Source organism: Schistocerca gregaria, chromosome 1 (assembly GCF_023897955.1).
Source record: "Schistocerca gregaria isolate iqSchGreg1 chromosome 1, iqSchGreg1.2, whole genome shotgun sequence".
NCBI classification, from domain to species: domain Eukaryota; kingdom Metazoa; phylum Arthropoda; class Insecta; order Orthoptera; family Acrididae; genus Schistocerca; species Schistocerca gregaria.
In genome coordinates this window covers 1,173,941,458-1,173,967,091 of record NC_064920.1, presented here as the reverse complement: position 1 = coordinate 1,173,967,091, position 25,634 = coordinate 1,173,941,458, and the positions used below count along the sequence as shown (strand labels likewise).

The 25,634-nt window shown below is 43.4% G+C and overlaps 1 protein-coding gene across 6 annotated transcripts in view; it reads right to left on the bottom strand.

The window, feature by feature from the left end:
- The window catches only part of LOC126284451 (zinc finger protein 333-like), a 166,677-nt gene that overhangs the window by 57,011 nt on the left and 84,032 nt on the right, over positions 1-25,634 (bottom strand). For all 6 annotated transcript variants that reach the window (XM_049983375.1, XM_049983383.1, XM_049983393.1 and 3 more), the window contains one exon: positions 19,726-19,851. In XM_049983375.1, the coding sequence (XP_049839332.1) occupies positions 19,726-19,851 (126 nt within the window). The remainder of the gene's footprint in view (positions 1-19,725; positions 19,852-25,634) is intronic.

The following is a 25,634-nucleotide window of genomic DNA, read 5'->3' as shown; positions in this document are numbered from 1 at the left end:
TAAACTGTGAGACTGATAAATGTTAATATACGTATTAAGATTGAGATGGGTGTCTGACACATCATGAAGTGAAAATCAAACAGCAGAAATACAGTTTTTGTCCCTTGACACACTCTTCTGTTACTAGTCCAAAGAGGGTAGCTTGATGGCAATGCTCTTAACGAGGATGGGGCTAGTCATTACCATTGTCATTGTAATCATAGTGGAGTCTCAGAAGGGTTGCCACAAGTTTCCCCAAGTGAAATTCCCTGATATTTCCCTGATTTCCAGGTGAGTTTTAGCATTTTTTTCCCTGACAAATTTTGAGATCTTAAGGGTAAGTGAAGACATAAGTTAACAAAAAATGTAAGGACTTTAGCATTTTTAAATGTGTGAGCAAAAATCTTAAGTACTAACATCAACATATTTTGTAATGGACTGTTTTTAGATAGAGAAAGCAAGCCAAATGGCATTTACGTTTCATTAAGACCATTGATGTTATTTTATTTCAATACAGCGAAACACATTTGATGGCTAAAATACACATTTTGTTGGAGTCGCAAGACAGATTTAAAATACCTTCGTTCATTATTGTCAGTTATTACTCACTGTGTTATGCCTATTATTCTACAGGTATTGTGTGATTTTTCGTTCAAGAAATACATGCGTACATAAGTGTACAAACTGCCACAATTTTCTTCTTCTTATTGTCCATACTTCCCAATATATAAACTACTTTCGATGTGCCGAAATGTGTTAGAATAAATGTAATGTCCACAAAAGGCCACACTGAACTATGTACTTGTGGTGAGACAGTTGCAATTCCTGAAATCCAATGCCCAGGGGTTCTGGCCAGCCAAGGAGCACCACAGTCCTGTGTCCTTGGATAAACCACAAATATCCAATGCATTATGCCACACACAGGCAGACCCAGCCTGCAGGTGGTTCGGTGGGACTAGATCCGACAGGCGGGGCCCACACATTAGTGGGAAACTACGGGCTTCAGATCAGCAGGCCCAATCCATTAGAGATATCCACAGAAATGGCCTGTAGTTATGGCTCATCATGAAAGTCCACTCATGTGGTCAGCTATTCACGTGTCACAGACACCATATTGATGAAATGAGACCATGGTGATCACCCAACCAGCAGATAACTTGTGCAAATATTCTGAGAATGAACACTAATGAGGACAGGTAGAAACGCACTGTAAAGACGATCGCTGTGCCACAGATAGACACATAGAAAAGACAATCACACTCTCACAACTAAATTTTTGGCCATAGCCTTTGTCAGAAAACGAGAGTGCTCACACAATCACTCAGACACAACTTGTGCACAAATGACTGTTGTCTCTAGCCGCTGTGTCAACAAGTTCTGAGAATCAGATCCAAACAAACCACTTCTCACACCCCGCTGCCCCACATAAGCAGCTGCAAGGTTAGCAGCAAGTAGTTCTGGCAGCTGAGGGGAGGGATGGGCAGGAGAAACAGTAAGAATGAGAGAGTAGGGAAGCATGACATCTCAGTGATCAAACAATTTCATGCTACGGGAACAAAAAACAGGATTTTTCCCTGATATGTTTGAAATTCTTTGATCTCCAGAACTTGTGGCAACCCTGCTCAGAGAGCTAGGAAGGTGTAGGAAAGTTTTAGAAATCAGGTGAAGGAGACATGACTCTCCATGGAAGCAAAATTGGGATTAAAGACAGAAACACAAGGGATTTTTGATGAAAGGGAGTGCTGACTTTAGGCCATAAGGATTGAGGGAATCTAGATGTGTTGGAGAAAAGCTTCCACCTGTGCACTTAAGAGTAGCTAGTGCTGAAGGAGAGGGTGCATTAGCCACAATTTGGTAACAGTCATTTGACCTGAGAGATCGTTAGTTTATTATGTGGTGTCACCGCCAGACACCACACTTGCTAGGTGGTAGCCTTTAAATCGGTCGCAGTCCGTTAGTATACGTCGGACCCACGTGTCGCCACTATCAGTGATTGCAGACAGAGCGCCGCCACACGGCAGGTCTAGAGAGACTTCCTAGCACTCGCCCCAATTGTATAACCGACTTTGCTAGCGATGGTTCACTGACTTCTACGCTCTCATTTGCCAAGATGATAGCATAGCCTTCAGCTATGTTATTTGCTACGACCTAGCAAGGCGCCAGTATCTGTACTATTGATATTGTGAATCATGCACCATAAAGAGCGTCGTTCGTCATTAATGGATTAAAGTTAAGTATTCCACCAGCTACGTCCGTTTTTCTCAATTCTAATTCCCTTGTCATGTTCCAGACCTCACGCCAGCATGCGTGAGGTGAGACGCATGCATTTCGGCCTCCTTTAACCATACAGTTGGCTCTCCTGCCAACCACAACATTGGCGACGAGGCAAAACCGCGTTCGTATCGATATTGCCCTGATTTACTTGTGTAATGGCTTCGCCACAATCTCCAGATATACTGTCTGAATTTTATCGCTTACAGAATCAGCAGACGCAGGCCTTACTGGATGCCCTTGGACAGCTCGTCCAGGGTCAACGTGCAATGCAAAACGATGCGGCAGCAGCCGCTTCACCACTACCGCAGCCTCAACATGCTGTTGCACCTACTTTTCGACCTTTTGATGCTGCACTGGAAAGCTGGACCGAGTGGTCACACCAATTTGGATTCCATCTCGCCGCCTACAGAATTCAAGGTAACGAGCGGCAGCCATTTTTGCTTTCATCCGTCGGGGTGACCACGTACGCGGCGCGACGTAGCAACTCTGTCCTACGAAGAAATTTTGTGTGCATTAGATGCGAATTTCAAAGAATCAGTCAAGGTAGTTGCCAAATGATATACCTTCTTTCGTACAAAACATACGGCAGGTCAGACTAATCGGGAGTGGGTTGCAACCTTGCAAGGCCTTACCTGGGATTGTGCTTTTGAGTGTCAATGTGGACTCCCTTATTCAGATACTATGATACGTGATGCAATTGCACAGAACGTTTCCGATGTTCGTATAAGGGAACAGATTTTGAAACTGGTCAATCCCTCCCTTCAACAAGTGATGGACATATTGGATCGGCAGGACACACTTGACTTTGCTCAGGAATCATTTGAAACTTCGCCAGCAGTGTGTCATATTAACTGGCCCACCGGGAGAGCTGCACGGAACAGTAAACAGTCCTCGCGACCGGCTGCGCCGCTGCCGCCAGGCTCTCAGCCACGTGTACCGCGACAGCAAGCTAATGCAATGATCAAATCATGCCCACGGTGTGCTACTAAACATTCGCGTGAGAATTGCCCGTCACGCCAAGCTATTTGCTTTTATTGTAATAAAAAAGGACTTGTTCAGAGTGTTTGCCAGAAAAAGCTTCGATCGAAAGCTCAAACCTGTTCCAGGCCCTTTGCTTCGCGCCGGAATCGGATTCGAACCAAGGATCCTCAGGCTCGCGAAACTTCACCCATGGAAATTCATGTAGTTCATTCCACTCCGCCCAGTGCCACTCTCTCTAACAGTGACTGTGTTCGTCCCAAAAATAGTGTGCGTCGACATCACTGGAACTCCCAGTCGCAAGTGCTTATGTACCAGTGTCAGTTCAAGTTGCACGAGACAGTCGCTCTTGTCGTCAGCAGGACAATTAATGTTTTGTGGACTTTGACATTAACGGTAAAGTTATACCATTCCAGCTCGATACCAGAGCTGCAGTTTCACTGATCAATCAAGACACTTACAAACTGCTGTGCACACCTCCGTTGCATGCCGCAAAGGTTAATTCAAGTAGTTATTGCGGTCAAGCTATTCCTGTGTTAGGACAGTGCAGCCTTCTTGCAAAATACAAAGGACAAACAAAACTTGTGTCATTTTACGTCCTTCGTTCTTCTTCTGCAGTCTATAGTAAATCAGATCCTATCAGTGAACCAGACAGTGCCTTCAGACAGTGTTTCTCGTCTATGTGAAGAATTTGCAGACATTTTTGCACCTCGCCTCAGTTGCACTAATAACTATAAAGCACATTTGGAACTGAAAGTAAACGCGCAACCAAAATTTTTCAGAGTGCGCAATGTTCCCCACGCATTGCGTGATGAGGTCGCAAAAACATTACACGATTTGGAATCACAAGGTGTAATTGAACATGTGCAGGCTTCTCTCTGGGCATCACCCTTAGTAATTTTGCCAAACCCTTCCGGAAAATTGAGACTTTGAGTGGACTTCAAGGCAACAGTGAATCCACAACTAGTGATTGCAACTTTTCCTTTACCCCGCCCGGAAGATCTTTTTGACAAACTGTGCCCGAGTAAATATTTTTCGAAGTTGGACCTGGCAGATGCGTACTTGCAAATACCGGTGGACGAAGAATCCCAACGCGTTTTGGTGGTTAACACGCATCTTGGTTTGTATCGATTCAAAAGACTGCCATTCGGGTGTGCATCCGCCCCTTCATTGTTTCAGCAATATCTGCAAACTGTTTGTGCGTCGGTCCCTACTGCAGCAAATTATCTGGACGATATTGTGATCTCCGGAAAGACAGAAGAAGAACATTTGGCCAATCTCAGAACATTATTTCAGGTCTTGCGACAAAATGGTCTTCGCTTGCAGAAGGACAAATGTGTGTTTTTTGTTCGGGGCTTGCCATACTTGGGACATTTAATCAATGCCCAAGGCATACATCCCAGTCCAACGCACCTGCGTGCCATACAAGACTTGCCGTCGCCGCAGAATTTGAAGCAGCTACAGAGTGTGCTGGGAAAAATAAATTACTACCATCGCTATGTGCCACAGGCCTCTTCCATTTCAGCTCCGCTCCATCGCTTACGCCGTCTGGACGACGGAATGCGAACGCGCCTTTCGCCAGTTGAAATCGGCGTTGCTTTCCAATACTTGCCTTATGCCTTTCGATCCCTGGAAGCCACTTTTGTTGATGGTGGTTGCATCGGATTTCAGGATCGGTGCTGTGTTTGCGCACAAAGATGGATCCCATGATCGCCCTATTGCCTTTGCATCCAAATTGCTCTCGTCTGCTCAAAGAAATTATTCACAGATCGAGAAAGAAGCATTGGCTCTCGTATTTGGTGTTACAAAGTTTCATGACTTCTTGTATGGTCGTCACTTTACGATAATCACAGACTACAAACCATTGACATCGCTTTTTCATCCGACCAAGCCTGTACCTCCACGTATAGCGCAGAAATTCATTCGCTGGTCTATTTTCCTCTCGCAGTACCGTTACGATATATCGTATCGGTCCACTGCTAAGCATGGAAACACCGATGCGTTGTCCCGCTTGCCTATTGCTGAGGATAGGGCAATCGATTCCTCCGAACTTGCTTGCATGTTCATTGATGTGGGAACTGATGACGTGGTCGAATCGTTTCCGATTGATTTTCGTCGTGTAGCTACAGCCACAGCTGCTGACCCTGTCCTTGCTCCCGTTCTGTGTTTTGTTGCTACGCAATGGCCCTTGTCAAAGTCACGTATCGGGGACCCGTTGATTCGCTGATTTTTTGCTAACAAGGAGACTTTTTGTACGACGTGGTGTTTTGCTGTTGCTTTCTGATAATGATCAGTCCAGGATCATGTTACCACGTTCGTTACAGTTCTCTATCTTACAGCTTCTCCACCAAGGACATTGGGGTATAGTGAGAACGAAACAACTTGCTCGTCAGCACTGTACTTGGTTCGGAATCGATGCCGCAATTACGAATATGTGCTCTTCTTGCATGGTGTGTGCCGAACAACAATCAGCGCCACCGCGGAAATTCTTCACATGGCCAAAAGCCACTTCCCCTTGGCAATGCTTACACATCGATTTTGCTAGTCCATTCTGGAATGCTCGATGGTTTGTTGTAGTAGATTCATTCAGTAATTTTCCTTTTGTTGTCCGGATGTCTTCCACGACGTCATCTGGCACCACCCAAGCATTATCAGCTATCTTTTACATTGAAGGTCTTCCACAGACTATTGTTTCCGACAACGGCCCACAATTCAATTCCGCAGAATTTCAGTCATTCTACAAGGCCAATGGTATTCAACATCTGACGTCCGTGCCGTTTTCGCCAGAGTCAAATGGTGCCGCTGAACGCTTGGTCAGACTTTAAAGTCACAGATGTTGAAGTTGAAAGAGTCGCATTCTCGAGAGGACGCGTTATTGCTCTTTTTGTCCTCGTATCGCTCTCAGCCCCACAATGGTCACTCGGCGGCTGAGTTGCTCCACGGTCGTCCTCGTCGAACCTTGATGTCTTTGCTACATCCGCCGCATCAGGCTCCTGTGCAGCGGCAGACACCTGCATTTGCTCCAGGCGACGTTGTCTACTGTCGCCACTACCGAGGTTCACGGCGTTGGCTCGAAGGGCGCATTCTTCGCTGCCTCGGACGTGCTATGTATCTGGTTTTGGGGGCCTCTGGTGAGGTGCGTCGGCATCTCAGTCAGCTGCGCCTCTGTCGTCGCACAGGATCTGCCGCTTGCCGTCTGCTTTCAGTGACGGTGCCGTCCGGTCAGCGCCCCGGGTACCCATCTACTGGCTCGCCTCAGCCCCAGGTGTTACCGACGCTGCCTTCCATTTCGCCCCATGGCGACGTGCCACCGCCACACCCGCCACCGCTGGCGATGCCCGTAGTGTACGCGTCGCTGCAACCGCTGGGCGCCTCCCTTGGTCACGCGCTGCCGATCGCTTCCCGTGACCAGTTGTCCGCTCCGGACCGTATGTCATCTTTGCCCGTCGGGTCCCCCGGCCCGATGGAGGTCGACCCTTCGGCCCCTCCTGTCTCTCTACGGGCGCATACACCGCATGTTGGTGTACACCCTGGAGCAGGTTTTCAGCTGTTTCCTAGCTCCCCACGGTCCGAATGGCAGGGTGCGGGTGGCTCAGCCTCGCCTGTTGTTAGGCTCCACGCCTTGTCACATACGTCAACATGCGGTCCTCCCCACGGCAGGCGGAAGCCTTATACCACAACTGTACGCTGATTTGCAGGGGAGAAATGTGGTGTCACCGCCAGACACCACACTTGCTAGGTGGTAGCCTTTAAATCGGCCGCCGTCCGTTAGTATACGTCGGACCCACGTGTCGCCACTATCAGTGATTGCAGACAGAGCGCTGCCACACGGCAGGTCTGGAGAGACTTCCTAGCACTCGCCCCGGTTGTACAGCCGACTTTGCTAGCGATGGTTCACTGACTTCTACGCTCTCATTTGCCGAGACGATAGTTAGCATAGCCTTCAGCTACGTTATTTGCTACGACCTAGCAAAGCGCCAGTATCCGTACTATTGATATTGTGAATCATGTACCATAAAGAGCGACATTCGTCATTAATGGATTAAAGTTAAGAATTCCACCAGCTACGTCCGTTTATCTCAATTCTAATTCCCTTGTCATGTTCCAGACCTTACACCAGCCTGCGTGAGGTGAGACGCGTGCATTTCGCCCTCCTTTAACCATACAGTTGGCTCTCCTCCAACCACAACATATTATACCCACATACAAGTGTGCAAAATAATTCCAGCTCAATGATAACGTGATGTGGCTGCTATTATATGATAAATATCTTTGATTGGACAGGAAACATCTACTGTAATACTAGTTCCATTCCAACTTAAGTAGTTTTTTCCACAGTGCTTAGCCGAACTACTTCACTGGAACTCACTCTGCCTGTCTTGCACTGTACATGTTGTACGTGTGTTCCTACATTGTGTACACAATGCTGATCCGGCCCTGGCACATTTTATTTTCTGTTCCAATAAGACTTAATGAGAGAAGTTTTTCTGTTCCATTTTTATATAATATGCTAATGCATCACAAGGGCGAAATACGTTGGTTGGTTGGTTGGTTGGTTGACTGATTGATTAGGGGGACGGGACCAAACAGCGAGATCATCAGTCCCATCAGATTAGGGAGGGATGGGGAAGGAAGTTGGCCGTGCCCTTTCAAAGGAAACATCCTGGCATTTGCCTGAAGTGATTTAGGGAAATCAAGGAGAACGTAAATCAAGATGCCAGACACGGGTTTGAATCTTCGTCCTCCCGAAAGCGAGTCCACTGTGCCAACCACTGCACTACTTCGCTCGGTGCGAAACACGTATTTGGTATTTACAAAAACAGTTTTCCTACTAAGTCCGCATGACGAAGCAAGCTGGGATATTTTTTACCTCCCCTCTTGTTTTCCCTTGTGCCTCCTAAAGGATACAGCGTACTTATAAATGGTGGAAAAATCGAAAAATTTTTTGTGACTATAAAATTCTATAGTCTTTTCTGATTACATTGATATATACATTATAGGGTTTGAAATGAAAGTAACCTATGTATGCCAAATCTTAAAGTTACAGTCATGTATGCCACCATGGCCCCTTTATTCCTGTTACAAAAACAAGTATTATTTCGAAAAGAAGTGTGAACTTTCTGTTTCCAGCCATTATACGTATGATGCATTGTATATGTTGGTAACAGCGGAGGTTTATAGTGTCTCTAAATGATTATCTTTGCTAGTATTTACTTTTGTTTCGCTGAAGCAGTTTGTTCACATGTTACTGAATGTATGTTGCCCAAGTGCTACATATATTTGTGGAAGTACATATCCTTTAGTGAGCAATAATTACGCACTATGCCACGCATCAAGAAATTCAATAAAAGGAAATTCCGTGGTAACCCTCTCACAAACAAAGCAAGCCACACTGTTGAAAGTAACCTATGTATCAGTTCTTGAGGCAAGAAACTCCCAAAATCACACCTCCTGGTGATTCAAATTTTTGTGTTAACAATGACACTGTTTGTAGTGGATTTGTTGTTGTTGATGTGGGCATCTTACTTCTTTGATGAATGAAGTGGCGAAATGTAAACAATGTGATGGTGTAGGCTGTCTGTAAATAACCGAACAACAAAATAAAAGGAAGGGTTTAGCATAAAATTAGTTGTTCTGTGTAGATCCTGCAATAAATCTATCTCAAAAATGACTTCAACCATTGAGCATAATTCATATGATGTGAATTTGAAGTTGGTGCCTGCCCTGCATGCAATAGGAAAAAGGAAAAAAGGCTGCTCAAACGTTTTCTGGTTTCCAGAATGAGATTTTCACTCTGCAGCGGAGTGTGCGCTGATATGAAACTTCCTGGCAGATTAAAACTGTGTGCCCGACCGAGACTCAAACTCGGGACCTTTGCCTTTCGCGGGCAAGTGCTCTACCAGCTGAGCTACCGAAGCACGACTCACGCCCGGTACTCACAGCTTTACTTCTGCCAGTATCTCGTCTCGTACCTTCCAAACTTTACAGCAGCTCGTCTGAGAAACTTGCAGAACTAGCACTCCTGAAAGAAAGGATACTGCGGAGACATGGCTTAGCCACAGCCTGGGGGATGTTTACAGAATGAGATTTTCACTCTGCAGCGGAGTGTGCGCTGATATGAAACTTCCTGGCAGATTAAAACTGTGTGCCCGACCGAGACTCGAACTCGGGACCTTTGCCTTTCGTGGGCAACTGCTCTACCTACTGAGCTACCGAAGCACGACTCACGCCTGGTACTCACAGCTTTACTTCTGCCAGTAAAGTTTGGAAGGTACAAGACGAGATACTGGCAGAAATAAAGCTGTGAGTACCAGGCGTGAGTCGTGCTTCGGTAGCTCGGATGGTTGCATGTGACAGGCAACGGGTGCATGAAGCTGAAAGATTTGCTCATCAAGTTACCAAAGACACAAGAAGTGCTAAAAGGAAAGCCAAGAGAGAGAGCATGAAGATGAAGAAATGCTGCAGGATGAAGACTATGCTTCAGTAATGTTCTGAGGCACAGTTCAACTGGACTCATACCTTCATTCGCAATTTCCCACAAGTTGTATTTTTCAGAATTCAGGTACAAATATTTCCTAAACTTTATAAAGCATTACTCTACTTTTTTCTGTAACTTGCAATAGTCCATACTTATGTAGCACACATAATCGTTATTGCAGAGTCAACAAAATTATAGAAAAAATAACATTTTTATTAGGAAAAACATTACAAAAATTAAAACTTAAGATGTGATAGTTTTTTATCCTTGTAATATACATAATAGGTGGAATTAAATAGGTCTGGTACCTCAGCAATCATGTAATACATATCTGGTTAAAATTTGGTCTCCTTCAAATGTATGACATTGGATTAAATGGAACCTCAATTTGAGGAAGCATTTTGGGGGGAAAAAATTGCATCAATTTCTTTGTAATTTATTTAATAACCCTAAGCAGGTTCAAAAAGATTCAAAATATTTCTAACTTGTTTAGAAAGTGTGCTGCATGACCTGATTAAAAAAATAAAATAAAAAAAATAAAAAATCTGTAAAACATATACATTATAAACCGTATTATACGTTTGTTTCTGTGGCCATCTTCCACAGCAGCTGTTAACATCTGTTATTATAGGTTATCTGTAATTAAAAAGGAATTACACCAGATGCGTTTCGCTTTTATTTACAAAGCATCTTCTGTGGCATTATGTAAATTGGATACACACGTTTGTACATTTATTTTTTTATTCTTTTAAGTTAAAAACAGTGTTTTTTGTATGAAGTTAGTCTGTAAGCTACTCACGGTGCTTCTTTACGTATTCTGCAACTTCCCCTCTTGCTAGCAGTGGTTGATGTCAACAGGCTTCATTTCACATCTGCAGTTTTTGGCATTTTGTGTTATCTCCTGCGCTGCGCTATTTATAACTGACTTTCTTAACTGTTTTTCATTCATCACTGCTACAGCATTTATGCCTCTTCATTTGTTTTTATTCACGTTGCGAGTGTTGCCAACCTATGAAACAATGTGTGTGTGTGTGTGTGTGTGTGTGTGTGTGTGTGTGTGTGAGAGAGAGAGAGAGAGAGAGAGAGGCCATAGTACAGGTCCCACACCCTGCTAAGAGGACAGCTGTTATCTCTATCAATCAAGTTTTCTGCCAATCTAATCTCAATTGCCTCTTTATAAACACTGTTCAGAAAACTAGAAGTGTTGGCAACTATCACAGTCTCATCAAATTTCATCATGTCTTCCATATAAGCAATCTTCTGCTACAACTGATTTTTCTGGCTGTTTTAGCCTCTTGTGATGTTGATGCTCCATCGACTTGTCCTAGAATGTGCAAATTGAAAGGCCAATGTAAGCCTTCCCACAATGATACAGAATTTTATATATACCAGGCTTCCAAAGTTTCAAATCATCTTTCACAGAACCGAGTAATGCCCTAATCTTGGAAGGTGGATGAAACACACTCTTATTACTCAAAATCCTTTCAGTCTTAAACAATAGGCTCCCAGCATAGGGAATAAAGGCCACAGACCTATGCTCTTCTTTGTGCACCTCCAGAGATAGCCAAAACAACATAGCTGGCGGATCTGCTTCTCAGAGTATCCATTTTCCTTAAAAACAGCCATCAAATGTACAAATTCTTGGGTTCAACTGTCCTTGTCAGATCATTTATGTATATAGAGAACAGGAGTGGTCCTATCACACTTCCCTGGTGCACTCCAGACAATAACTTTGCCTCTGATGAACACTTGTTATTGACAAAAACATACTGGGATCTATTACTTAATAAGTTTTTGAGCCACTTACAAATCTGGGAACCTATTCCATATGCTCATACCTCCGTTAAGTGTCTGCAGTGAGGCACTATGTCAAACACTTTATGGAAATCTAGGAATGTGAAATTTGCCTGTTAACCATCATCCATGGTTCATAGGAGAACATATGAGAAAAGGGCAAGCTGAGTTTTGCATTAGCGATGCTTTCTAAATCCATGCTGATTGTCGACAGACACTCTTCTGTCTCAAGGGAATTTTGTTACATTCGAACTCACAATATATTCAAGAATTCTGCAGCAAACTGATGTTAAGGATAATGGTACGTAATTATGCAGGTCTATTCTTTTACCCTTCTTATATTCAGGAGTCACCTGAATTTTTTATCAGTAGCTTGGGAGTTTGTGCTGGACGACAGATTTGCGACAAATGCAAGCTAAGTAAAGGGCCATGCAGAAGAGTACACACTGTAAAACCAAACTGGGATTCCATCCTGACCTGGTGACTTGTTTTCATCTCTTTCAGCTGCATCTTTGCCATGGGGATGCCTACTACTATGTGCTCTTATCTGTATGACAGTATGTTTGTGTATGATCCTCCTGCATGAATGATTTTTTGGATGCTAGATTTAAAACTTCAGTTTCCTTCAGCTATTTTCTACTACCACACTTATTGATCAATGAGTGACTGCTTAGAAGCCTTCCACCTGCTTGACGACTTTACATAAGACCAGAATTTTTCTGTCTAAGGCATCTGACTGTGTGAATCATTGTTTGTTTGTTTTTGTTTAAGGCCACAAAAACAACTAGGGCCACATGTGCCCATATCAAAACTGTAGAACATGAAGACAAAGAGAGGCGTTAAAAACAACTTCATGTCAGTCCCATTTGATGGAAGAGAAGACAGCTAAAAACATGGACATGAAGAAAGGTCTATAAAATACCCCATAGAGAAACGAAGGCCCAGAAATAAAAATTAAATGGCTTTCACCATATTATTACAATGGACAAAAAGTAAACATTGTTGACAGTCCGCATGTCGTTTGCTAAAATGGCTCGTAACTCAGACACCAAGCACAAATGGAAACGTAAGCAGTTAAAAAGAAGGGCATTCTGTCAGGAAGTGAAAGACAGTTAAAAGTTGGGCACAATTTGCACAAAGTGGTGGGGAAGGACAACTTAAACAAATGGCGAGGGCTAAAGAGGCACGTGTCCAATACACAACCTAGTTAAAATGATCTCCTCGCAGTAAGAGGGCCAAGCAAGAGGTGGTCATCCAAGCCACTGGGAGAGGCTTAAAAACTTGGAACTTGTTCCCGTAAAGGGAAGACCAGTGGTCATGCCAAAGTGACACCACCTGCTTAGAGACAGCAACACAGATATCATTGGAGGGCATGTAAGAAGTAGCGGGCTGGGGTACGAGGACTGCAGCCCTGGCAGCAGTGTCAGCAGCCTCTTTTCCTGCCAACCAATGTGACTGAGAACCCACATAAAAATCACTCTGTCTCCCTAAAGAGTGAGCAAGTGACAGCTTTCCTGGACCCGATGCACTGAGGGATGGACAGTGTGCAGCACACAGAGGCTTCGAAAGGGGCTCAGAGAGTCTCAGTAGATGAAACAATTGAAAAACCTATGTCGTCATGTGTACTGCGTGGCCTGATACAGGGTGCAGATATCTGCTGTAAATACTGAGCAATGTACCAGAGAAAAAAAAAAAAAAAAAAAAAAAAAAAAAAAAAAAAAAAAAAAAAAAAAAAAAAAGAGAGAGAGAGAGAGAGAGAGAGAGAGAGAGAGAGAAAAAAAAAGAAAAAAGAAAAAAAGGGGGGGGGGGGGGTCAGTGCCAATGAAGAAGGCACAACCAACACCAACATCAGTCCAAGAACCCTTAGAGTACACAAAGGTATTATCGCAAAATTCCATACAAAGGTTGTGAAACTGAAGGTGATAGAGCGGGGCAGGAGTAGTGTCCTTAGAAAGCCATGATGAAAATGGGCCGCCGCAGGAAGGTGAAAATGGGCCGCTGCAGGAAGCCAAGATAGTGAAGGGTCCACACCCACCAGGAAAGTTGCAGGAAGCATGAATTTAAGCTGCCGGAGCAAGAGCCGAAAGCGAGCTACAGGAGGTAACAGAAGAGGGATGTGTCTCATACTGGTGATCAAAGGAGTCATTGAAGAACGAAGCATAGGGCAGGTGGCCAGGCACAGCAAATAAACGGCATGCATATCTTCTAAGGAGAAAGTCGTGGCATTAAGACAGTGGTAGTTCAGCAGCTTCAGCATACAGACCCTCAACCACGCTGGTGTAAAAGGTGCCAGTGGCCAAATGGATGCCATGATGGTGGACAGCATTGAGACGGTGTAAAAGGGATGAACTTGCAGATATATAAACAAAACATGCACAGTATAATTTTGAACAGACAAGGGACTGGTACAAGCGGAAGAGCGTGGTTCGATATGTACCTCAGCAAGTACCACTGAGGACACTTGGGCATTGAGGGACTGCTTACAGTGGGCTGCCAGAAAAGACATGTGGGTGGACCCAGAAAATTACCTATCAAACATGAGCCCCACGAATTTCATAGTTTCAAGAGCATCACACCCAAGACAAAGACGGTGGAAGAAATGAACTGCGCTGTCAGAAATTCATACAAATTTTCTGAGGCACACCATTTTACTCTATAAAGGTGTCTGACAAGGCAGAACCCACACATAGCATATGGAGGTAGCAAGTTGAGATGAACAGCACACTTGTGGTCTATCATGGCGGGAAACTACCTCAAATTGGCCTACAAAAACTACGTAAGCTACAGCGCATGTGCGTCAAGTGAGTATTTCAACATTCTCGTGCTCTCTTCACACAAACCATTAGTTCTAGAGCAAAAACGAACAGGACGTCTTTTTGTAAGAAATTTAGTATAGTTTAATTTAAGGTGGCAGGGGTAAAATACAGGGAGGAAAGGGCTATTTACAATTTGTACAGAAACCAGGTGGCAGTTATAAGAGTCAAGGGGCATGAAAGGGAAGCTGTGGTTGGGAAGGGAGTGAGACAGGGTTGTAGCATCTCCCCAATGTTATTCAATCTGTATATTGAGCAAGCAGTAAAGGAAACAAAAGAAAAATTTGGAGTAGGTATTAAAATTCATGGAGAAGAAGTAAAAACTTTGAGGTTTGCCGATGACATTGTAATTCTGTCAGAGACAGCAAAGGACTTGGAAGAGCAATTGAACGGAATGGATAGTGTCTTGAAAGGAGGATATAAGACGATCATCAAAAAAAGCAAAATGAAGATAATGGAATGTAGTCGAATTAAGTCGGGTGATGCTGCGGGAATTAGATTAGGAAGTGAGACACTTAAAGTAGTAAAGGAGTTTTGCTATTTGGTGAGCAAAATAACTGATGATGGTCGAAGTTGAGAAGATATAAAATGTATACTGGTAATGGCAAAGGAAAGTGTTTCTGAAGAAGAGAAATTTGTTAACATCGAGTATAGATTTAAGCGTCAGGATGTTGTTTCTGAAAGTATTTGTATGGAGTGTAGCCATGTGTGGAAGTGAAACATGGACGATAAATAGTTTGGACGAGAAGAGAATAGAAGCTTTTGAAATGTGGTGCTACAGAAGAATGCTGAAGATTAGATGGGTTAGATCAGATAACTAATGAGGAGGTATTGAATAGAATTGGAGAGATGAGGAGTTGTTTGTGGCACAACTTGATAAAAAGAAGGGACCGGTTAGTAGGACATGTTTTGAGGCATCAAGGGATCACAAATTTAGCATTGGAGGGCAGTGTGGAGGGTAAAAATCATAGAGGGAGACCAAGAGATGAATACACTAACCAGATTCAGAAGGTACTGGGAGATGATGAAGCTTGCACAGGATAGGGTAGCATGGAGAGTTGCATCAAACCAGTCTCAAGACTGAAGACCACAACAACAATAATTTGGTACTGCGACACGTTTTCACCGGATGGTGCAGTTTTCAAGTTATTCAAGAAAAACGTACAAAAGTTATATTAAACGTGTTCTATCTCAGAAACCATTCGGAATAGGGCATATGTCCATATGAAGTTTTTTGTTCAGAATCACTAATACTATCAGCCCTCAAAGCATGTACCTTTCCTTCTGACTCACCCTGTATTTTGCACATTTTCAGTCAGTGATGTCATATGGTATAATGTTCTGGGGTGACTCACCTTTAAGAAAGTCTTCATTGCCCAAAAATGTGCTCACACACAATCGTCTTGTGACATCTCTTAAGGAGTTGGGCATTCCATCTACTGCTTCAAAGTATATTTATTCCCTCATGAACTTTGTTGTAAACAATCCACAACGGTTCAAAGGGAACAATGATGTACATAATTACAATTCCAGAAGGAAAAATGACTTTCTTTCTCCACCTTATGGTTGTATTTAGCACAAAAAGGAATGCACAATGCTTCAACGAAACTTTTTGATCACTTACACAGTGATACAAAATGTGTGACAGACAGAAACAAAAGAGGAAATTTCTCCTTAACAACTCCTCCATGTAACTAACTCAGGTTCTTGGCAGGATCTTTTGCTAAGGTATGATAGTGGTAGTTGTATGCTTTGCGCATTTATTATTTTTTGATCTCTCTCTCTCTCTCTCTCTCTCTCTCTCTCTCTCACACACACACACACACACACACACACACACACACACACACACACACATAAATTTCTACTAACTTTTGCCAGTCGTCATCTGCATCGAGGGTGCGACAGCCTTTGCTTTCTCAGCAATTTCTGAATTTTGTTATTAAACCACTGTGGGTCTTTGTATCGATAATCCACTTCCTCAACACGCACTTCTCCAGGGTGTAGTGTACAGTCCATTTAAACTTTGCCTATAATTTCTCAATGCTCATAATATTGGAACTAAATAATATCCATTCATTTTCTAACTGGGATGCTAACAACTGTTTATTAGCTCTTTCTAGCAAAAATACTCTCCTAGCCTTCTTGATGGATTTATTAACCACCATCACTATGAGGACATCATTAACACTCATCTCTATACGGAACATTGTAAATAATGTCAGGACTGTTTGAAGCTGCAAGGCCTAAAATATTTCCACTGCATGTGGGGTACCTGTTCCAGCGTAACGACAAGCGCTGGCACAACGATGACGAACAGAAGAGCAGAGAGGGGAGTTGGATGACGTCAGCCAATATTACACTCTCTGTAGGATGACACCAAGACAGGAGCAGCATCTACATGAAGAGAATAGTCGTGGCTGCACTAGAATATGAGCCATCATCCAAATACTGCAGCAGTGACTTCTGAACTGAACTCTTTCACTTGCATTCAAATTGTATATACCAAAGAACATTGATTATTTGCACGACGCCATTTGCTTGCGACGTACCTTTATGAATACACAAAGTTAAATATTGTCAATTTAACTTACTGTAATAAACACCATTAATATGATTTGCTTAAATTGTTGTCTAGCGATCCAAGAAAACAGTTTCCAAGGAACCCTATATTAGGCGAGAAGGCAGGATACTACAATATCAAACTAGCTGCTCAAGGCAGTTTTCAGAAAATTGTGTTCAGTAGTACTTCACAAGACTACCTGCATGTACCACTTGCAATGAATCCATAGACATCCCAGTCTACACTTGGTTTATGGTAAGTAGCAATATGTCTTTTCCTACATTGCTGATATTCCTATCTGGAGTGTCCAGTCTGCACTTAGTAGTTTCAAGTCGCCTCAAACTAATGTGGCATGACTGGAGTATTTTTGCATTACTGTGTGTAGACTTTCTTCGAATAATTTTACAGCTGTCACAGTGGTTTGGGTGTCAAATAAAACCATCCAATAATCAAATAGAATTCACCTTTACCTTTAACTCATGGCCAGGTACCTTCACAGTCACACTCAATTTCGACCTCAATAGAAACAATATTTTTGTCAACTGCAACAAACACTCCCCCTCCGATGGCACCCAATTTGTTTGCAAGTGTTTTGGGAAACACCATCGATCTTCAAGGTTTCATTTCTCATTAGCATATGAAAAAAGTATTATAAAACACAAAAATTTTTTTTTTTTTTTTCCGACGACTTCACTGTAAGTGTTAACTCTTTATCTCTATTCTCAAAATATTTTTTTCCAATTTGAGCTTCTCTCTATTATCCTTGAAGAACTGAACATGTACTCTAAAGTGCCAAAGAAACTGGTACAGGCATGCGTATTCAAATACAGAGATACGTAAACAGGCAGGATATGGCGTTGCAGTTGGCAAGCCCATATAAGACAACATGTGTCTGGTGCAATTGTTAGATCAGTTACTGCTGCTACAATTGTAGGTCATCAAGATTTAAGTGAGTCTGAACGTGTCTTATATTTGATGTACAAGCGATGAGATACAGTATATCCAAGGTAACGATGACATGGGGATTTTCCCATACGACCATTTCATGAGTGTACTGTGAATATCACGATTCGGTAAAACATCAAACTTCTGACATCGCTGGGGCTGGGAAAAGATCCTGCAAGAACAGGACTTCAACGTGACGGAAGTTCAACCCTTCCACAAATTGCTGCAAATTTCAATGCTGGGGCATCACAAGTGTCAGCATGTGAACCATTCAACGAAACATCGATATGGGCTTCCGGAACTGAAGGCCCACTCATGTACCTTGATGACTACACGACACAAAGCTTTACGCCTTGCCGGGGCCCGTCAACACCTACACTGGACTGTTGATGAGTGGAAACATGTTGCCTGGTCAGGATGAGTCTGTTTCAGACTGTATCGAGAGGATGGGCACGTACGGGTATGGAGACAACCCCTTGAATCCATGTAACCTGCATGTCAGCAGGGTACTGTTCAAGCTGGGGGAGGCTCTGTAATGGTGAGGGGCGTGTGCAGTTGGAGTGATACGAGACTCCTGACACGTCTAGATATTACTGACAGGTGATATTTATGTAAACATCCTGTCTGATCACCTGCATTCATTCACATCCATTGTGCAATCCGATGGACTTGGGCAATTTCAGCAGGGCAATGCGTCATCCCACAAGTCCAGAATCGCTACAGAACATGCTTCTGAGTTTAAACACTTCCACTGGTCATCAAACTCCCCAGACATGAACATTGTTGAGCATATCTGCAATGCCTTGAAATGTGCTGTTCAGATGAGATCTCCAACCCCTCACATTCTTACGATTTATGGACAGCCCTGCAGGATACAAGTGTCAGTTCCCTCCAGCCACTACTTCAGACGTTAGTCGAGTCCATGCCATGTCGTATTGCAGCACTTCTGCTTGCTCACAGGGGCCCTAAACAGTATTAGGCAGGTGTACCAGTTTCTTTGGCTCTTCAGTGTAGAACTGAAATAGTGCTGCGCAACTATATGATGATGGTGCTGTCTTTGGATCATGCTGGTCCAATAAAAATAACATTTTTCTTGACTTTTACAATCTTGAAAATACAATTTTCAAATTAAGTGAGACAAAAAATAAACAATAACCACAAATTAAGGAGAAAAAGGCATTTAATCATCACATTGGAATATACTTTCTACTTTTCAATATCCTGGTCAGCAATATCAAACTGAATGACATACAAATCATCATCATACACAGAAATTCTTATACAACATTTTTTTTTATGATATATAATCTGAAACTTGTATAAATACTTTTACTCCTCATAATCACATAACCTTTCACTACATGACAAAGATTTCTTTTTAATTTATAGGAAATTGTAAGAATTTCAATTACGACCTCAGGTCCACTCAAATGATAAAGACAAAAACTGACTGGAAACATGTGAAACATGGTGACTGCCCTATGGTATAGTGTAAACCATGGATTCTCTGCTCCATTTGTTGTTTTATAACATTATGTGAAATGAGATAAAAACATCTGATGTTAACTTACATAGCTCTTATTATAGAGGAGAGCATACAAATCAAATTAACTTGTTCAAGTTAGGTGAATATTTTTAAGGTAGTCAAATTTTTGAGGAAGCAATGAAAACTGGAAATACTGAGCATTTCTTTTTTTCCTCTGAGATAACAGAGAAACGTTTCACAGTCAGTCACACTCTATACGATTGATTGTGATGATTTATCATTTGCACACAGTGTTTTAGCATATATTTCCTACTAGAGCAGTTATTTGAAACTCAAATGATTTCTCCTCTGGCAAGAAAACAAATAATTTAACACACCAATGAAATATAAAGAAAACAAAGGAAAATAATGTTACCTGTTGAAGGCTAACAGCAAGAGATGTTGGAACATTTGCAATAGATCCTGGTGGAACGGTGTTAGTAAACTGTGTAAACCTTTCAGTGTCAGAGCTCGTGAAGGGTAATGGAATAACACTGCGGTTCTGTGGACAAACAGAAATGAGAAACATGTACACACTTCATGTCATGAAACAACTGCACACAAAACTCAAATCTGTTGAAAAAGAGCACTTACTATTAATGCTGAAATAAAAAAATTATGGGTTAAAAATATGAAGCACCCAGTACTAAGAATCTTTCAGTTTTGTTCATTTAACCTGGTCTGATTACGGCCATCAAGCCCACTCTTACATCAGACGAGGGATTCATTCATAACAGTACCTTTTTTACATCATGGTTACCTAAGAAACAACAATTTTAAAATGAGATATAGCATTAAAATAATCAGAGTGTTTGAAATGCCAATGTGAATAAGTAATACGACTATTAAATAATAAATTTAATACTGGCAGTACTTCTGCTACTGCTGCTCCTGCTGCTGCCGCCGCTGTTAATATTGATGATGAGGGTGGTTGTGGTGGTGGTGGTGGGGGTGGTGGTAGTAATAATAATAGTAGTAATGATATTGGAAGATAGAAAAAAAGAATTTATAGGTGTACAAACTAGATGTTTTCTGATAAAATGAGTTCTGGGGAAAGGAAATTTGAGGAATCTGCACCAGCTAAGAATACTGGGAAATGAAGAATATCTAGTTGGAAAAAAGGATGTAAAAGGGTGATGGAGTGGGTACATGGACAATGGAAATTCTTATTGTGGTTTTAGTACATAGGTCATTAACTGTCTCCTGAAGCTGGAGGTGGGTGGTTATTCCAGAATTAGGCTGCTGCAAAATAGGACTTCGAGAAAGTGGCTAAACGATGGAGTGGGTCAGAAAGGATTTTGCTCTGACAGGAATGGGTGTTCCTGCCAATGGAATGCGCACTAACGGATGTGTGGCCTGGAGCTGTCCTTCAACTAACTGATTTGCAAGTTTTTTGTGTCACTGAGGTGTCAGATGCTGCCCAAATTGCTGCTGCAAATGCAGTACTTTATGCGAGAGCCATATGCCGAACACGATGCTCTTACCTCTCGGCAGTATCACATGGCTATCCAGAGTAAGGTCTTCTTGTGACTGTACAGTCTCATGACCACCAATGCCAGCAATCATGTAAAGTGGGTACATTCCTGCCAAGTCTTTCTGCAACATCATGGAAGGAACATCCAGCCCCTCATAGCCACATTACACGAAATCGTTCAAACCCAGCAAGGTGGTGTTACTAGCGTCATTGTCGCCTTAGACTTTTTGACTAACATCTACTCACCACACCCATCTCAAAGGTTAACTAACGCTCATGACCGTTACATCATGTATTTAAAGCAAAATTGATCTGAAATTTTTTTCAAACAATTTGCCTTCCTTCTATTGGAAAGTTAGTGGCTACAACAAATTTTAAACACTGATTTATTATAAACAGTCCAAACACATAAAGATGTTCATTTATTTACTGGCACTGGTTTCGATCACTTTTCTGGTCACAAGGTGTATACATGGACAAGGAAAAAAAATATATCCTGAAATTTTACTGGATATCTCAGTTAAAAAATGTACTTTTTCCTGGGCAAATACACAATTTTTCTGTGCTAAGTGACAGTAGGTTTTCCAACGATTTTCACTAAGAACTGAAAAACGTATCAATCCTTTCAATGGTTAAAGTTTTATACACTAGCATAGAACTTCATGGCACTTTCGGGGAGGGGGAGTGAGTTTTGGAAAGACCTTTGATGTGCAGCAACATAGCATATTTTTGTATTACAAAAGTACGAGGGTTGAAACTTAAAATTGTGGTAACTATTTATTCACAAGCGATACAAAAGTGTTACATGTTTGCACCTGTTACTGTCCTTGAAAGTAGTCACTCACGCTGTGTAGAACCCATTGCCAGTGATATGGAAGGCATAATATACTGTCAGTAGAGCCTGTTCTGTTGATGCTGCCAATGGAGCAGTCTACTGCCTGTTGAATCTCTGGAACAGTTCTGAAGCAACTGTCACAAAGTGGTTCCTTCATCTTCGTAATCAAATCAAAGTCACAGGGACTTAAGTCCGGGGAGTACGGTGGATGGTACAGTCCCATCGACCGAACAGAGCAGCCACAGCTTGTACTGTATGCGCCCGTGCATTGTTGTGCAAAATGATGAGTGGGTTGTGCAGAATGTGTCGCCGCTTCTTTCGCAAAGCTGGCCGCAGGTGATGCTCCAACAGTAATACTGTGCATTGACAGTCTACTGTTAGAATAACACCATCACAGTTGTACACGAGAATCACCATAGCTTTCACCATACTGGGGCTCTGACACACTTTCGACTTTTGTAGCAGGTTCCTAGGTCCCTAGAATTATGCTGGAGGGCATGCTCCGCTACTGGGTATTGGACGTCTTCTAGGCGGACAGTTCGTCTGTGTCCGTTCATGCGCTCAGCCAGTTTAGTTGTTGTCATACCAATGTAAAAGGCTGTGCAGTGCAGGCATGTCAGCTGATAAATGACGTATAGTTTCATACGTGGCCCTGCCTTGAATTGTGTATGTTTTACCAGTAGCGGGGCTGGAGTAGGTGGTTGTGGGGGGATGCATGGGGCAGGTTTTGCAGCGGGGTCGGTTACAGGGGTAGGAACCGCTGGGTAGAGAAGGTAGTCTGGGAATATTGTAAGGTTTAACAAGGATGTTACGGAGGTTAGGGGGGCGACGAAAGGCTACTCTGGGTGGTGTGGGGAGAATTTTGTCAAGGGATGATCTCATTTCAGGGGTTGACTTGAGAAAGTCATATCCCTGGTGGAGTAATTTATTGATGTATTCGAGGCCAGGATAATATTGGGTGACAAGGGGGATGCTTCTGTGTGGTCTGAGGGTAGGAACATTGTTGTTGGACGGGGAGGAACGTATTGCTCAGATCTGTTTGTGGACAAGGTCTGCAGGATAGTTGCGGGAGAGGAAAGCACTGGTCAGGTTATTGGTGTAATTGTTGAGGAATTCGTCACTGGAGCAGATATGTTTGCCACGAATACCTAGGCTGTAGGGATGGAGCATTTGATGTGGAATGGATGGCAGCTATCAAAGTGAAGGTACTGTTGTTTGTTTGTGGGTTTGATATGGACAGAGGTGTGGATGTGAACTTCAACAAGATGAAGGTCAACATCCAGGAAGGTGGCTTAGGTTTTGGAGAAGGACCAGGTGAAACTCAGATTCGAAAAGGAGTTGAGGTTATGGAGGAAATTAAGGAATGTTTCTTCACCACGAATCCAGACCACAAAGATGTCATCTATAAACCTATACCAGGCCAGGGGAAGAAGCTGTTGGGTCTTCAGGAAAGCCTCCTCCATGCGGCCCATGAAGAGGTTGGCATAGGATGGAGCCATCCTGATTCCCATGGCCGTTCCCCTGATTTGTTTGTTGGTCTGGCCTTCAAAAGTGAAGTAATTATGGGTGAGGATGAAGTTGGTAAGTGTGATAAGGAACGAGGTTTTTGGAAGATCTTCGGGTGGGCGTTGGGAAAGGTAGTCCTCAAGGGCAGAGAGACCATGGGTGTGTGGGATGTTTGTGTAAAGGGATGTAGCATCTATGGTGACAAGAAAGGTTTCAGGTGGGAGAGGAGTGGGAATGGATTTGAGGCGTTCTAGGAAGTGGTTTGTGTCCTTGATGTAGGATGGGAGACTGCGGGTGATAGGTTGGAGGTGTTGGTCTACCAGAGCTGAGATACGTTCTGTTAGGGCTTCGAAGCCTGCTACAATGTGATGGCCAGGATGGTTCTCTTTGTGGATTTTGGGTAATAGGTTGAAGGTAGGGGTACGTGGCTCAGGTGGAGTGAGTAAGTGTATGGAAGTGTGGAAGGGCAGTGTGGTTGAATTTAGGTGTGGGGCTAAAGGTTAAGCCTTTTGATAGAACAGATGTCTCTGGTTAAAGATCACCTCTCATTCAACCGGAACCTCAACTGGAAATATCACTTCACTACCCAAACACAGCCCCCAAATACTAGACCCAGTGTCGAACCTTGTCTAGAACAGTTCCGACCACCTTCTCAAAGGGATCCTCCTCCCCTCCCCCAAAACCATCCCTTGCAGACATTTCAGGAATTCCTCACATCCAGTGTTGCCTCCCAGTCCTTCTTGAAGAACATCCCGACAACCCCCAACATCACGCCAGCCAAATCCCGTGCCATTAAGGAGCTGAAAACAGACCGCTCTATTGTCATCCTCCCGGCGGATAAAGGCTCCACAACTGTGGTAGTTGACCATGTGGAGTATGTGGCAGAAGGACTGCGTCAACTCTCTGACACCTCAACCTACAAAGCTGTTACCCAGGATCCCATTCCCTCCATCCAGACTGAGCTGCAGAAAATCATAAAAATCCAAGGTCCCTCACAAGGCCTCACAACGGCTTCCATACACTTACTCACTCCACCTGAGCCACGTACCCCTACCTTCGACCTATTACCCAAAATCCACAAAGAGAACCATCCTGGCCGTCCCATTGTAGCAGGCTTCAAAGCCCCAACAGAACGTATCTCAGCTCTGGTAGACTAACACCTCCAACCTATCACCCGCAGACTCCCATCCTACATCAAGGACACAAACCACTTCCTAGAACGCCTCAAATCCATTTCCACTCCTCTCCCACCTGAAACCATTCTTGTCACCATAGATGCTACATCCCTTTACACAAACATCCCACACACCCATGGTCTCTCTGCCCTTGAGCACTACCTCTCCCAATGCCCACCCGAAGGTCTTCCAAAAACCTCGTTCCTTATCACACTTACCAACTTCATCCTCACCCATAATTACTTCACTTTTGAAGGCCAGACAAACAAACAAATCAGGGGAACGGCCATGGGAATCAGGATGGCTCCATCCTATGCCAACCTCTTCATGGGCCGCATGGAGGAGGCTTTCCTGAACACCCAACAGCTGCTTCCCCTGGCCTGGTATAGGTTTATAGATGACATCTTTGTGGTCTGGATTCGTGGTGAAGAAACATTCCTTAATTTCCTCCATAACCTCAACTCCTTTTCGAATCTGAGTTTCACCTGGTCCTTCTCCAAATCCTAAGCCACCTTCCTGGATGTTGACCGTCATCTTGTTGAAGTTCACATCCACACCTCTGTCCATATCAAACCCACAAACAAACAACAGTACCTTCACTTTGATAGCTGCCATCCATTCCACATCAAATGCTCCCATCCCTACAGCCTAGGTATTCGTGGCAAACATATCTGCTCCAGTGACGAATTCCTCAACAATTACACCAATAACCTGACCAGTGCTTTCCTCTCCCGCAACTATCCTGCAGACCTTGTCCACAAACAGATCTGAGCAATACGTTCCTCCCCGTCCAACAACAATGTTCCTACCCTCAGACCACACAGAAGCATCCCCCTTGTCACCCAATATTATCCTGGCCTCGAATACATCAATAAATTACTCCACCAGGGATATGACTTTCTCAAGTCAACCCCTGAAATGAGATCATCCCTTGACAAAATTCTCCCCACACCACCCAGAGTAGCCTTTCGTCGCCCCCCTAACCTCCGTAACATCCTTGTTAAACCTTACAATATTCCCAGACTACCTTCTCTACCCAGCGGTTCCTACCCCTGTAACCGACCCCGCTGCAAAACCTGCCCCATGCATCCCCCCACAACTACCTACTCCAGCCCCGCTACTGGTAAAACATACACAATTCAAGGCAGGGCCACGTATGAAACTATACGTCATTTATCAGCTGACATGCCTGCACTGCACAGCCTTTTACATTGGTATGACAACAACTAAACTGGCTGAGCGCATGAACGGACACAGACGAACTGTCCGCCTAGAAGACGTCCAATACCCAGTAG